This window comes from Euwallacea similis, chromosome 1 (genome assembly GCF_039881205.1).
Source record: "Euwallacea similis isolate ESF13 chromosome 1, ESF131.1, whole genome shotgun sequence".
Lineage (NCBI taxonomy): Eukaryota > Metazoa > Arthropoda > Insecta > Coleoptera > Curculionidae > Euwallacea > Euwallacea similis.
The window spans coordinates 7,472,391-7,490,812 of NC_089609.1; the positions used below are offsets into that span (position 1 = coordinate 7,472,391).

An 18,422-nucleotide genomic window follows, 5' to 3' on the forward strand; every position below is an offset into this window, starting at 1 on the left:
TATTAAACAAAACCATCAAGATTTATAAGTTTACGGCCTTGCTCGCTACACTTAGTTCTTTGATTGGGCTTACAGGTGCAGTAGTTTTTTCTCAATTCCCCTACATTACAGGGTGTTTCAAATAGATCCGTCGGCTTTCTAGATTTATCCTTACAAATACTTCCCGTTCCGCTCTATTAACATCTCATGAAAATGTATGAGATGTAAATGTTTTTTTTATTAATTGTCCAATAATGCATTGATGGTCTGTTGCTTTTTGGTCAACGAATTAATCGACGACATTCAGATGTTTCCTGTACTAATTATCATTAGTTATCATACTCGAAATTAGGTCGATTGCCTATCGACGAAACCCATCTGTGTATCGATAGAACATAACTTCAAGTGATAATCAGGCTAGTTGAGGGTGCGGATAAAAATGGAGTGGGAATTTGATTCTTTTTACGTTCTGAAAGACTAGCGGTATTTTTCAGAGCTGCATATTCATTCTTGCATATTGAACAGCAAATTAGTTATTGTTAAATGCACATTAATCCAATATGAGGCATTTGCAGCATACAGCATTGATGTGGCACTTTCTTCTATTGTGTGATCGTCACGCTCTGCACTACCGGTTTGTCCCGGAATGTGTGGTGCTATGCTTTCTATAATAGTAACTTATCAATATATTTAGTACAGATATTGTTTTAAAATCACACCTGTATATTCCGTATCATTATTTGTAACATCGAGCCGTCCCATCAAAGAACGTATACGCGATGGTGTTGCAACATTTGCCTGGATCGATGTCTGTAATATAGTTTCGATTAATATTCATTTATTTTTCATTATGCAGTTGCAGTGATGTAGATGGAAGAATCTGTCATAGACTTAATCAACAGTCCCATAGATTGTTAATTTTCATTTATTTTTCATTATGTAGTTGCAGTGATGTGGATGGAAGAATCTACCATAGACGTAATCAACAGTCCCATCAATTGTCGGCATTTCCTGGTTACATCAAAGAACGAATACGTGATGGTGTTGCACCACCCCTTTGCGTGTCTCGATTGATCTTCTCAACATAGCCGCGATTAATTTTTACTTATTTTTCATTAGTTGCAGTGATGTGGATGTCAGAATTTACTATAGATTTTATCAATAGGTCCATCGATTGTCGATATTTCGCGGTCACCTAAAAGAACCGTGATGTTGCATCATTTATTCATCTTTCTTGAACTTTGTGTGCAACTCTTCTGATATATCAAGTTTTGATTTGGGGACAGTACCACATGGAATTTCACAGATACCCTTCTCCTTGAGTGCGCTGTAATTTGGAATTTCCACTGGATGTACCTTTGGTTATTGAACTCAAGTATGCTTGAAATATCAGTTTTCTCCATTATATTTAAACGAGTATGAAATAACAAACGAATTCGTAGAGCACTGAACACATCAACTTCTGGACACTCCATGGGTTTTCAAAGCTGGTACGTCACCTTGAAATCACTGCAGAAATGGACAAATACAGTTTTACGAGCTGAAGGTTTGGTGACAATGACTCATAAGTTGTTCTACTTTTTGTGCTCTACTTTTCAGTGAAATATTTTTTTTTGCCATAAAGCATTTTTTCATGGCAATCAAAAAAATCTCAACGACGAATGGTCAAACTGAAGCTTAACTTTTCGACGCGATTGTCCATTTGTGAAAAAAAAAGAACTTTTCCGAACCGTGTTATGCTAAAATTTTAGAAACTTTCTCGGGCTTGAATTTTTTCCACATCTGTTTATTACAACATCTGCACCCTGTATCTTACAACAGCCTGAGCTAATTATCACTAGTCCTAATAAAAGACGGAAAACAAAAAGCATTTTTCTTGACATCTGGACCATCTGTTGGACTGAAAGTAATAATTTTTATTAACCACCCTAGAAGGGAAACTTTCGTGCTGGGACTGAATGAAAAGTTTTTAAATAAAAGTACTACAAAAGCTCGGGCCTTTTAGCAGAAGGATATGGCGAAAGTTTCGAGATCGAGCTTTCGGCGGGCCCAGGAATAATGTTTTTGTTTCCGTGGGGAAAATGGGGGGGAAATAACTCGTAGACCACCTTTTTGCGTGCCGCTTATAATATTCCTTAGTTAATTAGAATAAAGCTTCCTCGTTCTGGGGGTTTATTAAAGAAAAATGAGATCTTGTAACACAATATCGTGGCTGACGTGGAAAAAATAGGCCAAACACGATGCCTCATCACTCATCCTTTATTAGGGGAGTATATAGGGATGGGGATAATAAAATTGTTATGTATACAATGCCTATTAGATGTGGTGCTACAGGAACTTAGTTATTACTGCCCGAAATAAGAATTGCTTAAGTTTTCTTGTTGCAGAAGAATGCAAGTTCTCTTCAATATTTAAACTTCCAAACAGCATTTCTTTGTTGCCTTTAAAACACTTTTCTCAGACGCAAGCGAATTCCCTATTACAGAACTTTTTTAATTTAAGACACTTCTTCGAAGTATACAGACGTCAGAAAAAAGCAAAAAATTTCAATCGAGTCAAATGAAGTTGCAGCTCTTCGTTTGACGTATTGATCCGGAGACCGCAATTTTTCCCCAATTACCCTCAAATCGTAACACCCTCTGCCGCTAATTAAAGACATTTTTTGCACGTTTTTTCCCCTCCCTCGACCTCCATCGGCGTACCTGAGATGAAAAAACGTTGGGCAGCGTATCAAGTAAGCGTAAAAATCCAGCGCCTACCTAATAACCACCCCCCGGCAACACGAAGGGGTTGATGGGGGCCTAGATACACTGCCCTACTTAAGAGATCTTCTGTCCAATAAATACTGCCCTGGAAGATATCATATTGAACACTTTCCGGGCAACCGGGAAAGCTATGGAAAGGTTCATCATAACGTAAGAATTTTCAGTGTTTTTCAGGTAATTTTCGTGGTCTAGGGAGTGTTTAATGTTTAGAATTTTCAAGGCAATGTGCCCATATGTGCGGTTGCACATGAGTTCCCAAAGAATTTTCAAATTCCCTGAAGATGTTTGGCTACTTCACTTGCAATTTTGGAGCTCCACAAGGTTCACGCACGCTATGTCTGTTTTTCCAGGAGGTTTTAATATTTCTGAACTAGCCAAATGCTGCACTTGGAGTTTCGAAAAATTGCACCGTACCTATCAAGGCTTGTTGATTATGAGACAATCTTATTGCTGGTCTAAGTAAACTCAAATGTTAGCGAATTTAAAGATCAAATATTTTAAAATGTTGTTGCTGGGTTCCTAAGGTTTCCATCACAGCTGTCGCGGTCCTTAGAAGTACCTAGAAATTTGACCGACTTGTATCTCTTACAGTTTCCAAGATTTCCACAGTGGTTCTCAGATTTACAACACCCTATATCTACTCCGTCTGCATATGTTTTTTTGTAGGGTTCAAAGCTCATTGAACTAAGTATTAGATTTCCTTTTCAACGATATATCACATCCCTACTTTCCTCGTAAAAAAGACGAAGATAAAGTTGTTGCCTCCCAAAATGGCGTCATGCCCAACAACTGTAAAACATGCGTGTTGGGCAGTATATTTAAGAGGGACCAAAATTCAGAGTAAAACTGGGAGGGATGGAGCGTCTCCCCTAAGCCTCCCTCCCGGCATCAACAGCGGCGCGCGCTCGCAGCATCCCCGAACGGCCGTCAGTCTTCATCCGCTTCCCGTTCGGGCTCGAACCCACCCCCGGACCATGTCGAACTTTTAACCCCCCTGTACCAAGGAAGTGTTACAGGGCGCTCTGGCCTGGCGGCACCCTGTGTCAATGGAGACTTTAGGATAGATAGGCCCCGTTTATACCCGTAAGAGTTGAGAATTTCATAGTTTATTGACGTTCCCGCGAGATGTCGGTGTTGCGGTTGTATTTGGCGGGCTTTCTTACGTTGACATCAGGTGAGTTTTCGGTTTTTGTTGTCTTGTAATAGAGTTATCTTTCGTGGTAAGTTTCAATTTGAGTTTCAACACTGTGGTTGATCTATTAGTAATGGTGTTGGCTTCATATGTTAAACTAGGATCAGAATCTTGAGCACCATGGCAACTTGGTCTCAAAACCATTGAATTTTATTTGCAATTTCCCCTTCAACAGTGGGTGACAACAAAATGCTAATCGTCGGAATGACGGAGGTAAAGAAATATAGCTCCCAAAATGGCGTGATGTGGACACAACAACTTAATGGCGGGTTAGGGATTACTAAAGTAAACTTAATTTAATACGAATACAAGTGGGGTATAATTTGATTAACTTGAATGCAGAGAAAACGGCGAAAAAAACATATTTATTTTCACCTTCGCCATTTTGTGCGTAATACGGAATTACTCTACAAATTGCTCCCGCGGCGTCCAAAACTAACCTTTCCTCTTTTGTTAATTAAAGCCATTTCGCCTTGAACTTTCTTTTCATTGCGAATCGAGTTTGAATCACATCTTCAAATTAACTTGAATGACCCCCTGCTAACTCCTGTTTTTTCGCTACAAAAGAACTAATTTGCCTGGTTTTCTTTTAGCTTGAATCAGATACTCGAGCAAAAAGGGGGGTTCAGGCCGTTCTATAAGTAATCTTGTACGTGGAAAGAGCAAGCGAGAATCATTTTTATTCACCAAGAGATACGTTATTTCTGTCAAATTCAGATTACACTCACATTCAAGCTAAAAGCTAATGGTGACTAACAAATAGTGTACTTTTCTGTGAGAAGTTTCGGAATAATGGGTTTTGATTTGTGGAAGAGCTTTTTAAGTTGGATTTATGTCATAGATAAAGCTAAACAAATGGTCGAAAGACTTCCCTAGCGTTTTTCGAATTTCTTTATTTTGATCTACGAAAATGCATTTCCTTACCGACTGCAATCTATCTTTTGTAACGTTTCCCTCTATCTCCTATCTTAAAACAAAGATATCGAAACTGGTATTTTAATATCTAAAATTACTGAATCTCTTGGGACACGTCCCTTTCTCAAAATAGCGCGAATTACAGTCATTGCACCTTTTTAACTGAAACGCTCATTGAAACTGTTTACATTTTTCAATAAAAATGAATTTTCTGGAAATCCTATAAATTCTTTTGTTGTACATGTTTTCTTTTATTCGGGAATAGTGCCTCGCACATAAATAGCGTTGTTGAAGCGGTGGAATTGCACACTATTTTTAGTTAAAATTAAGTAAGAATTACATTCACCTTTTACTAAAGATACGGACAAAAAAATCCTTATTAATGTTTTGGTGACACATTTTATCAAGGTGGTGCACAGAAACTAAGAAAAATTATTAGAAAAACGAAAATTAACGTTTAACCAAATCTTTGATTATACAGTTAACTAAATGTTGTGACTAAACGAAACAATTGATTTCAAATAAGCGATTTACATTTATCTGTTTTACTTAATTAAACTTTTTTTTTTTAATTTAATTATCTGTGTTGGTAATCACTCTAACTGATTTTTGTTAGCGTTTAGTTTCTTTTCGTATGGCGATGTTGACCCCGTGTACAGTGTTAGCAGTGCAAGTGTTACCATGTTTACTAAACAAGAGGCCACACTCCATTTTTTATTAATACTTCCTTTCATTTTCCGCTTCTTTGATAATGGTTCCTTAGAAACGAAGCAAGACTCGTTCTATTTAATTCTGCGGCTATTATCAAAGGTATATATTTGACTTATGAAATTCTCTATTTTTAATGTAGTTTTGGTGTTTTAAAAAAAATTTTTAATTTGAATTCTTTTTTTAAGAATTTAGAGGTTTCGCTAATATGCGTTTTCACATATTCGCAAGGGATTTTATATGTGAAATTTTTTGCCTTCATTTCGTTCTGTGGTTTTCTCTCTGTAAGCTTTAAACATCGTGTGTTTTCTCGCGTAAAAACCATACTAAAATTAAATTTATTTCCTGCCACGTATGATATAAAAAGTTTGTAACAGGTCTATTTTGATTTTGTGTCATAATAGGCGGTTCGAAATTGGGGACACATTTATTTACGAACCTACCAAGTTAGCTGGTTTTACATGGAACATTTTTCATGTGTGTCTTTTCGGCATTGAAATTCTGCATTGCACTACAGTTTTTCATGGATCATATAGGTACTTTCAAATATCTTTTTTACCACGATTGGGTGGTTGGAGATATAATTCAAGTAACGGCCTGTGTGAGTTAATTTCCGGTAAACACATGTTTCGAACTTTTGTAGATCTTTTTTCATTAAAATATCTATAATAAGAAAAGAGGTTTTTTTATTTGATTCTTTCTCAACCATAAATCTTTCTAGTTTCATGGGACTTTTTATCTAAATGATTATTATCGCACAGTTATAGTTAAAAAAAACTATAAATTATGAACTTCTTTTTGCGCGCTGCTGGGTTTAGTGATTTCCATTCGAAAAGGCCCTTTTTGCAGTTGAGATAGTGTCTGTTATTGTTTAATTAAAAGGACCGGAGGAATTTGATGAATTAACGATATTTCCATAGCAACATAGGGTATTAAAAAAGATCAAAAACGTTCCGAAATGTAGGCCCAACAATTCACCCGGCATCGGAAAAAAATTTTACAGTCTCGCACATTTTCCAAATTCTCGGTTAAAAATTTAAAACGTTGCATGGCTAAATTGGTAGCGTGTCCAGCGAGAAGGAATTGCAAAAAAAGACCTGACGCCAATGAGGCGTAAATCAAGGAGGGCGCTTTCCATCTTCGGCAGAAAACCCTAGACCGGTAGAGAAATGTTACAGCTAGCCAAAGTTAGGGAAGTTTTTGGCTGCGTCCCTTCATCTGGCGCTTACGTTTATTTCCTCATTTAACTGACCTTGCAGCTGTTAGCTTTCGAAGATCCCAGTGGGAAGCATTGCAACGGCGATCATCCTGTACTACATGAGAAATCTGGAGCACTCGAACCCCACAATATCAAAAACACCACTACAAACTTTTTAATTTCGACGTAATTCGTCTGCTCAGCACATCTGAAAGCGGACCCAGGAAAGCCCTTCAACCCTTGATAGACTCGGTGACCGCACTTAATAACAGATGGCGCATTGCGAAGGGGGTTTCGTGTGCTTGAGAGTATGTATACGTACGTGTAATAATAAGACAATGGAATCCCTATAAAAGGGCCCCAACGAGAGAGAGAGCTTAAACAGCACAGACGAGTGCCCTGTTAAGCGATACTCCTTTGTTGTGTGTCGGGGTTGACGATCGCAGGGAACAGGACACTTGGTGGTAGTTTACCAGCTAATGAGCCCAAACAAGCGATTCCTGGAAACGTCCAGGCCTGGCTACGCACCGCTCCATCCAGGCTCAGATAAAATAATTATTATCCAGCAATCGATGTTTGTATGCAGGTGGGCGTTCGAGGGAGGCCCAATGACCCAATTCGCGTCCTGGCCATTCCGACACTGGATCCGGATCCGGAGCATCGGTCCTGTTTCACTTTATGCCCCACATCACTACATCCATTTAAATGCCGGACCATACTTGTGTGCCATAGGAAAAAAGGGGGGTAATCGTGCTTCTCCCTCGACGCCCCTGTCCTGACACAACTACAAATACACACCCGTGAAATGGCAGCAGGACAAGCGAGAATCGGGGATGCCGGGGAATGGTCGGGGGAAGGAGAGCACAATTGCAGCCTGCATCTGCATTCGATTGACCTGTCTCTCATTGGTGCACACGCAATGACGTCATGGGAACAGGCCGTGACGCACATACGGGTAGATGTGCTGTGCAGTTTAAATATCTGGATTTGGGTCCGAATCAATTAAGCCATAGATAGGTGGGCGTGGCTCCGAATTGGCTTAGTATTCCTCACATATTGGAACGACGTGCGAAAACTTCGACGTTCCTATTCATTGAACTTCGAAACTTCGAACTTCCGCGAATGCTTGAAAAGTGCTGACGGGCAGGCTCTATTCAATGTGGGGTTGTTTGTTACGTCAGATTGGAGCAGACGGCTAAAAAGTTAATTTGTCCTGACGACCCCTTTACTGGAATCTCTCGAGTGAGGGTTAACTTGTTCTTCTATAAATAAACAAAGCAATAAGTTTGGTGCACAAAAAGATGATTATCAATATTTGATCAAATTGCGCGAACGGTGGAGCCCCAACTCGGGCAAAATACATCTGTTTTCTGTTGCTCCTTCATTCGTAACATCTAAATCTCTCGGGATTCCAGAAAAAGATAAATGGTCCTTTTCGGAAATAAAACACTCTCGTATTTTGTAGCGTAGATTTCCGAGGCCGGCCACAATAAAGGCTTTATGGTAAAAAGGCAAAATTGGCGGCCGGGTGGGGTTCGGACTGCGGATTTTGGACATAAAAATGGACCAAGAAAATGGTGTAACAACGAAATTTGCCTGCTGTACTGATCAATAATCCCGCAGTGTACGAAAGGAGGCACTATAGAAAATTTGTTCGTGTAGTTTTTACCAAAATTTACTATTTTGTCTACTGGAAGAAAAACAAATATTTCGTAGTTCTCGTCAAATTTTCCTTAAGTTCTTACTGGCATTTGTTGGTGTTCCTTCCACACTTAACAAAAAAACAATCATAGTTCAGGTTAGTTCAGGTTACAGTGAATCCAAGATAAGGAGCGTAGGGATCTGGTGACTTAGCTAAATGGGAGAAAAGTTACGCAGTCAAGAGAGTAGTTTCACGATACAAAAACAAATCTAGAAAGTTTTTTTTTGATTTTTCAGTTACCAAAATTCTCTCTTTTTTGTTATTCTACCATTCCAGGTTTATCTTTATTTATTATTCCACCATTCTGTATCCTTGAGGCTCCAAGAACTGAGTACATAAAACCGTCTTGTCTCACACTGATGGATCAGCTGCATCACCGTGGCTGGGAGGCTCAAATTTTAACCGAATTAAAGCAGCACCTCCGCCACTCCACAATTGTGACTTTCGATCGTTTATTTTGGCATGATGACCTTTGTTGTCCGAATAAAGGAAATTATTCACACATGAGAAATAATCAAGTTATAGTAATACTATGAACTAGAATAGAATATAGGACTAAAATTTCAAAACACTAATTCGGCGCCAACATATATAATGCAGTGCAGTGTTGTGCAGTCTTGTGTATGTACAGGGAGTGTTTTAAAAGTAAAATTAAAATTTGAGTTCAGGTTAAACATTTTTATACCATTTTCTAGCATTTGATGCCAGCATTTTTCGAAACTTTGTAAAAAGTGTTTGAGAATTGATTCTTATATTGTAAGTCAAATTGTCACGTAATATTGGTTGCTACGTATTTTGGCTGTACCTCAAATGAATTCCCAAAGAACGCTTAAAAATGTAAAGATTATGCATTAGAATGTAGACGAAAATGTAGAAGGAACATATTCCCAATGGTAAAATATTGTTAGATCTAGGACAGGGGGTCGTAAATCGTGTTCCGTAGCCTTTTCACATAAATTCTTCTCTAATTATACTTCTTTAATTCGTTTTAAAACCCAAGCCGGTACTAGCTTTGCAGCCAGTCTCAATCGAACTTTCAAACAAGCTCGCAACTGCAATTAATCAGAAACTGGTGTTTCTCGGAGCTTTGAAAATCATTTTCCGTTCCTTCTCCTTAACGAGACTGTCTTTTGAAACGGTTCCGTCAGCATCAGATAATGAGTTTCCAAATCCGGTCCATAATTACTACAGAGCCGATGGCAAGTTTTATTATAATAAAAGAAAAAATCTCTGCCACTCAGTTCGGCCTCGCAACAAACGAGTTGCGGCAGAGGTACTTGAATAAGGGCTAAAGTACGTACAAATCCAAACCCGAGAATATTTGCCGACATCACGAAAATATGTGGAAACGCGATCCTCCAGCTCGGAGGCATAATGCCCACTTCAAACTCCATTAATCTCCGGGAAGGGAAAATGGAAGGAGTTTTGGCAGTGCAGTGCGGTGCTGGTCTCTTTTAAAGGGAGCATATAGACAAAGAGCGTGAGACAATAATCAAAAAGAGAATTTTGTTCGGAGCTTTATTGAACAAAAAAAGAGACTTTAAATCTCTCTGCAGGAAATATTTTCATCCCCAAAGACGAGGAACTGAGACAGAATTCCAGACACACCCGCGGGATTTTTGCTCGGATTTTTCACACAATAGGTGTAATCAAGGGTATAGAGACGGGAAAATATGGAGTTCCATTCGGTTGTAGTAGCTCTATATAACTGTGTGCCGCTATCTGCTACTACCAGTCGCTTTTTTTTTATGACATTCTCTGCTGATCACCGGAGGAGGCCACTGGAGGTATTAATTAACCCAAAGCACAATCACCGCACCATCTCTCCAAATGACTGGATTAATTAGAACCACGATAATCTTGAATTACCAACCAACCGGATATCTGATTCTCTGTTTATGCAGGGCGCCGCTTAAAAAACTCCTGCACAGCAGAGGGCACTAAACACGAATTTATGCCCCATTATTATTAAAAAAGCTACCGTAAACGAGAGGCGATATATCTCCGCAAACTCCGGAATCCGGGAGCCACGAAAAACTTTGACAGATACGAAGCGTTGCTTTCAAACGCGTTAGGCAACCCACTTCTCATTGTTGAGCTGCTCGGTGTCGTAACTCAAGCGAGCTCTCCCTACTTATTCGCGGAACTAATGGGAATAGTTAAAAAGCCACACAAGGTTGTTTTTTTAATGTGTGGGATGTAAAATTTATTTCTAAAGCTACAGTGATGCACAGCTTAAATGATGCAGCCGATATTAACGGAATCTGACTCGTCGCAGGGGCACAATGTTTATTTCGAAAAAACGACACAATGAAACTTTTTAAATGTGACTGTTTAAAAGTGTATAAATTCATATTTTAGCAGCGCCGGGGAAAGATAAAATAAAAAGCAAGGTTATCAAAAGTCTAACTCCATAAACTCACAAGTTCCTTCTACGTCTTCCACGCTTCTACACTTTCTACGTCAAATGAACAACTGTATTATAACCAAAAAAATCCCAGATTCCCGAAAGTCTGATGTAATGAACAGCAAATCCATTTGTGAACATTAACAAAGTTTTCGACAGTGTTTGGCACAGAGGTCTGCTACACAAACTATACGAACTTCAAACACTAAAATACGAATATAGTCCCAGAAGTACCCCACCTAACACTTAAAGAAAAAAAATGGAAAATACTACATTACTTCTCAGCATAGTTTCCTTTGAGATACATACACTTTTCTCAGCGATATTCTATCACTTCTATACCCTATTTATAGTAAGAAGCTTCGAGTGTTTCAAAATAGGCATCAACCTCGAACTCCATCTCTTCATTATTGGCAAATCTCTTTCCACCAAGCCATTGTTTCAAGTTTGGGAATAGAAAATAATCTGAGGGGGCTAAATCTGGCGAATAGGGTGAATGAGGATAAAATTCAAAACCAAGTTGATTAATTTTGGCCATCGCGATGACGGAAGTGCAGACTGGAGCGTTAGCGTGATGAAACAAGACTTTCTTTTTCGCTAAACGCGGTCGCTTTTTCCTAATTTCTTCACTTAAACGTTGCAATAAACTTGTATGATATTCCCCGTTTATTGTTTACCCTTTAGGGAGATAGTTAATAAAAATTATCCCACGTGCATCCCAAAAAAACTGAAGCCTTCACCTTTCCTGAAGATGAAACGGTTTTCGCCTTTTTTGGAGCCGATTCTCTCTTTTGAGTTCATCATTTTAACTGCTCTTTTGTCCCAGGTGTAAAATGATGGACCCACGTTTCATTCATAGTTATGAATCGACGCAAAAACTCGGCTTTATTGCTGCGAAACTTTGCCAACCACTCTGTTAAAACGTTTTCACGGCGCTGTTTTTGTTCAATTATGAATAACAGCGGCAACCATCTTGTGCATAGCTTTCTTATATCCAATTGTTCGGTGAAAATGCGATATTTCGATATTCCAGGTTAAATATTACACCCCGTATACACTATATTTTTTTTCATATCGCTCTTAAAACTATAACAAATAATGTGGATTAAAAAAGTCTATTACTATTTCACTTTTTTTCTTTTTTTCTTTAAATCTAATCAAAACATTGATATCGGATACTATACCATTTGGGTGGTTCTTGTTACTTTACTTGGTTGTACAAAGGTGTTCGAACATTTTTATAATGGTTCGAAGAAAGTTAAATTCAGGAAAACAAAACAGAGCTATAGGTATGCTAGTTGAATCGAAACAACAGGATGTTGACCAGTTGTTCCATATTTCTCCAAGGGTGATACCCAGACTGTTAACAAGGTTTCAACAAACTGGAAATATCGCAGAAAGACGGCATACAAGGCAACTGAAGAGAACCAGAGCTGCTCCAGACCGACTTATTGCAGTTTCTGCGCGAAAAGAATCCTGTCAACATGTAGGCATTTGGCCGGTAGCCTATCGAACCCTATAGGAGTCCAAATTTCCATAGAAACAATTCATAGGAGACTTAAGGCAGTAAACATAGCCTCGACACGCCTTTTAAGAAGAATTCCCCTTACCCAAGGAAATAAACTCGCAAGACTAGAGTGGGCAAGAGAGCACATTAATTGGGGTGAAGAGTGGCGTTCTGTATTTTTCACGGACGAGTCCAGATTTGGCCGTTACTCTGATAGTCGGAGTGTTCGTGTCTGGACAAACCATGGCGTACTAAAAAAACTTAAGCAGTATACAAGAAGTGCATTCTTTAAGGAGGTCACAATAATAGTCTGGGGCGAAATTTGCTATGGTGGGAAAAGTGAGTTGTACGTGCGGGAAAGAAACATGAATGCACAAATCAACAAAGGAGACATCATCAACAACATTCTGTTAAATTTTAAAGCTGCTATAGGGGAAAATTACCGATTTTTGGACAATAATGCCCTACCACATCGTGTAGCAATCGTTATAGATACGATTTAAAATGTAGGTATCGGACATTCACCGCTTCCGTCAAGATCGCCTGACCTTAACCCCATTGAACATGTGTGGGACATGTTGCAAAGAAATGTGGAAGAATAACGACTATGCCCCCAAATAATGTCACAGTTTCGAGGACTCCATCCATAGTTATGGGGAAACTTACCACAAGAGGAGATAAACCATCTCATTGAAGATACCAAGACGATATGAAGCAGTTATACACGTTAGGAGAGACCATACAACATACTGAATTGTCGAGATGCAATTTTTATATTATTTTCGATTTTGCAAAAATTCTTTATTATTTTTTTGGTTTTTTCAAATAAATTTAAAAACACCATCAACAATAATTTTTTACTTATTTTTTGACAAGAATTGCAAAAAAATAATAATAATTCCTCTTGCTAGCTCTAAGCAATATCCAAAATATCCTGATATGCCTAACTTTTGTGGAGCTGTTTATTTTATTTGAAGCCACCCGAGACTTACTAGCAATTCCATTTTCATTGCGGTGATGCTCAATGATGTGCTGAACAGTTGATGGACATCTATTTACCATTTTGGCTATGTCCCTTTGGCTATATCCATCTCTGTAGTGGATTAGAATTACGTTTCTCTCACTAACCACTGTTTGACGACCCTTTCGTGTGTGGTCTCGTTTAATTGATTGAAATATTGCTTTGAAATGTCAAACTAAGTGAAAAAATTGCTAAATCAATGCCGATTACGTGAATTAAAATTGCGCCGGTTTTTCTTAACTGCAGCATTTAAGCTATGAATTTTTTAATCGTACGTAAAATCCAATAAATATTTATTGTTACCTAAGAGCGGCACATCTGAGTAAAACATTAACTTACAAGCTTTCAAAATACTAATATTAATTTAATTTTAATATATTGTTTTTTTGAAATAAATATTGTGCTGCTGAGGCAAGTTAGTTTTTACCAATGCGGACTGCATCATTTAAGTCGTGAGCCACCGTACATGCTGTTTAAATTTATAACAAATCCGATTATAAGAATAATGACCCGTATAATGATAATAAGCCATGAGTAAAAAATTGTTATTTTCCTAACAAGTGCACAAAGTGGCATATTGCCGCACGCTGATTGCAGTTGACCTGACTCCGCTTCATGTCGTTCGATCAGCAGTTCAGTCGAAGGATTTGTGTTAAATTGATTGACTTATATCGTTCCAATAAAATATCAGCGTGCTCTAAAATCTGTACACGTACGCGTGCGGCAAAAAGCTCCGTCATGCTGAAGCTTACTAAAAACAACACAATGGAAAAGTGGATTTAGTTTCCGTCTATCTCTTACCATAAGTCGGGGAAAAAATAAAGATTATTTTGTAGATCTGGATGCACCGTTGAACGCGCAACTTTTCTCCCTTCTAACCAAGTTTGCATCTTCTATTTACGAGATCACCATGCTCGACATCCTTTTTTTGGGCACACTATGGGTCAGTTTTTTTCGATGACTAGTGAAGGGATCTCGGAAATTAGTAGAGCTACGAAGTCGGTTAAATAGGGCAAGAATTGCAATTTTAGGGGACCAATTTAAAGCCACTTTTGTTTTCTTGTAAAAGTCCATGGCTTACTAGATAATTAGCAAAAACCAAAATTTGTCGATTTCTTTTAATCGATTTAGCCGTATAACTATTGGTTCTAAAGGACCTATGTAAATATAAATATTGTACATCATTTTGCCCTGAAAAAGATAGGCTAACCAGATTTCTCCTGTCAGTCATCATTTTTGAGATGTGGCATAAACTTACTTTTTTTTAATGAAAAGCAGAGTAGGTCATATTGGCAAAGCACCGGAATTTCACATTTTTTACCTAGTAACATTCAGGTGATTCCTTCTACACGCTATCCTTATGTAACACAAGTGATTCAGTTGCGTGAAAGCGATGAGAGATAAGGTAACAAATCCTTATATTTTTGAAATCAGCACTAAAACTAGCATTTAATAAAATAGTAATATGTAGGGCATTCGTATTCTCTGTTTTCTAGAGTCACCGAGGTTCTCTATACAGAGCAGTTCATTAACAATATGATAATTGAAAGTTGGAGATACTACACGTCAAGTGGTGACGATTGGAGAAAATGTGCCTTATCTGAATGTTCATAGTTTCCGATATATATAGGGTGTTGCAAGTTAAAATTTTAATTTATTTGTTTGCCATTATTCTGAAAATATCTAAGTTAGATAATTGAAAATTTGTAAAATTATGTCTTTTTTAGATGACAGATAGTATGTTCTAGAAAATGACAAAAAAAAAATTGGGGGTTCCATTAAAAAAAAAATATTTTTTAGTGCCACCACACTTATGACGGAGCCTGAATATTTGAAAATAATTTTAAAATAGGCATGGCTTAATGACCAAAACCTTTGATACAGAATATTATTACCTTCTAAAACTCATGTTTACTGAGATATCGCACTTTTATACGCTAATGAGCAACCCTGTATATCCGAAAATATCAACTTTTAGATAAGGCACATTTTCTCCAATTGTCGCCATTTGAGGTGCGTATCTAGCTTTCGGTTGTCCCATTGTTAATGAATCACCCTGTATGAACGTAGAAATGTACCCACCCTACACCTTGACTCGTTGGAACAGAAGTTTGAAGGCATACGTCGTAAAATCTTAACACCAATTCCCCTCGTGCCTCCTCACGTCGGCTTTAACTCGATAAACCACCCTCGTATAACCCTATTTCGGCCAATTTAGCAACCAGCCAAGTAAATAAAAGCCTTTAATGTAATATTATGTAGTAACTTCGTCCGCTTTTAGTGAACTTTTAGTGAAACTTTCGACGGGCGAGAGCGCACGGGCAAACTTTACCATATTCGCATTATGATACATTAACTCTACCGTTATGGACGGCTCTGAAAAATTTAGAGCCGTTTTACGTCGTCGTGACAAATAGAAATTGAATTCCTTGCCGGAAAGCTGTCCTAGCGACACGCAAAAATCCATGTCTCTAACTGAGCCACAAAGAGCTGACATTCAGCGAGGAGTGCTGGCAATTTCAGACATTCCGGTAATTCTATTCCCTTTGGCGACGATTACTTGACATTCTTCTCCCAAAAAAGAGAAGCATGAGGGGGGGCTCACAGCGTTTTGGGGATATCCAAAGTGCAGCCGGATACAGAACGTCGCCACGGGCAATAAAGGCGAATTCTTCAAGCATTGCCCAGAAGTTTATATTTATGGAAAATATGGGATTCAGGATTTTTCCAAGCGGCATTTGCATAACTAAACCGACGAGCGCAAACAAATAATGTGAACAAATCCCAGCTGCTTTCGTAAACAGAATAATGCGCATATCATTTGTTTGTTTATCGTTTCTTCCAGGGGCCAAATCTGATTGATATTGATCTGGGCGAGATGTGTAATTGGGCCACAATGGCCTGCGCGATACAATGGAGGCGAAATTTAAAAAAAATTTAACGAAAAAGAGGAATCGTAAATGTATATACGATGAAAAACGGATTTTTTCTGCTCGTGGAAGCTGCGACGGATTAAAGGGATTTTAAGGGAGATGGGAAACGAAGGAATAAAAGGACTTTTTGAAACATTCAAATTAAAATTGACGCTTGCGAGAGCTCGGAACCGTCCACTTGTTTGAAATTTTTCCCTAATTAAGGATTCATCGTCCTAGAAGAGCGTAATTAAGGGATTCATATACCTCGTTAGCCGAGTCATGAAGCACGACTTGTACGTGCACTTGGACCCCTAGACCCTTTTGATTGGTGCCAAAGATAGGTCAGTTTTGCTTCGACGTTATAACGTCCAAATCCGTAGGACATTGAGGCGAAAGCGAAGAAGTGCTGTGAAGTTGCGTAAGTTCGCAAAAATCGTTTGAGCTGGATCGCGGCCACACCTAAATCATCACATACCGACTGACCCAACAAAAATTTTGCACCTCGATTTTCAGTATTTAAAACGAAAATGTGAAAATGTTCGAACCCGTCGATTTTTTATTGAAGGACGGTAATTTTTTATTGTATTATATTTTCAACACTTAAACTTCCACCCCTGAACAAGGGTGACAGTTACCCCCAATATTTTTAACGAGAAGGGGTGTCGAGTGATACCTTATTTTAACTGTAGTTGTACTTTGATTGTAACTTCCAAGTTTGAAGTCACTGCCATTATCCCCGTTGATATGACAGCTTGTCAAAGACTGTGATGGAAAAAGCTTTTAGTGAGCAATTAATTTATCACAAATTATATAATAATTATTTTATCGCAAACAGCACAAAGCACAAAAGCTGCAGACTGCAAAATGAGGATAGGAAGACCTTTAAACGTGACATATCACTTAATCGTTTTGACGAAGGCGAGTTTTATCCCTCAAATTTAAAAGGGTACGTTTCTTTATTTGTAGTTTTTTTTCTTAAAAAATGAGAGTAAATGAAAAAAGTGCTCATATTACTTTTCTGATGAATTTATTAAATTTTTAAAATGACTGCCACTTACTTCCATAAAATAAAATAAATTTTGTTCAAAGCACTGTCTTACGTTACAATAACATTTCGGGCGTTATGTGGTAACATTCATAAATTATACGATTAGATGTAAAACTCACCTTCGTCAAAACCATTCAGTGATATCTCACTTTTACAGGGCTCCCTGCCCTCATTTTGAAACCCGCAGTTCTTATTGTGATAAATTAATTATGAACTAAAACTTTTTCTTCACAGACTTTGACAAGCTGTCATATCAATGAGGATAATTGCAACGACTTGAAATTTGGAGGTTATCATCAGGGTATAATTACCGTTAAAATGAGGTATCACTAGACACCCCTTGCCGTTAAAAATTTTGGGGGTAACTGCCACCCCTCTTCGGGAGTCGAATTTGAAGGTTTGAATATACAATAAAAAAGTGTTCCCTTCGAATCAAAAACTGACGTGTCTGAGCGTTTTTACAGATTTTCATTTTTAATACTGAAAATCTAGGTGCAAAGTTTTCGTTGGGCGACACTGTATTTATACGTATAAGAGACGGGTCCACCCCGTCTCATGCTAATTTTTTTTGCTAATAGAAAGTGAATTTGACTGCTCGTCAAAAAGAACGAATTTTGATAATTTTTTTAGTTACAGCTTCACTAAAAGAGCTGATCCAATTTCTTTCATTATTTCCGCCTCTGAAAACTCGTTTCATTCTGGCTCTATAGACGTGGATACCTCTTTCCAGAGTATATTGCCAGGTGTAATTGGAGCTAGATGAAAAATCGATAAGTTTAACTTGTCACCATTTTCCAGGAAAACCATTATTTATGAGAACCAAAAACATCTCGGTAACTGTAATTTGGTCCCTCTATGTCTCTATCAGACCTTATATAGACGTCTTGACCTATGGCAGGGGCGATAGAGTGACGGTTTCTGCTGTCTTAACAATTTTAACGACTTCACTGGGACTGAAGATTAATTATAACAGGATTGACGAGCCACAGTGTGTCACAAACGAAATTAACTCCACTACAATGCTAGTTTTAGGGGCTGGTTCCAGTACCAGTCCTGATTGTGTGT

At 38.2% G+C, this 18,422-nt stretch overlaps 1 protein-coding gene across 6 annotated transcripts in view; it reads left to right on the forward strand.

Annotated features, from left to right (window-relative positions):
- The first annotated feature begins 3,603 nt into the window (after positions 1-3,603).
- Positions 3,604-18,422, forward strand: part of Dscam2 (Down syndrome cell adhesion molecule 2) — an 83,467-nt gene continuing 68,648 nt past the window's right edge. For 5 of the 6 annotated variants that reach the window (XM_066407004.1, XM_066407020.1, XM_066407029.1 and 2 more), the window contains exon 1: positions 3,663-3,918. In XM_066407004.1, the coding sequence (XP_066263101.1) occupies positions 3,870-3,918 (49 nt within the window). In that variant the 5' untranslated portion in view covers positions 3,663-3,869. Of the gene's footprint in view, positions 3,919-18,422 lie in introns of all 6 variants that reach the window. The other variant, XM_066407037.1, reaches the window with a different exon arrangement.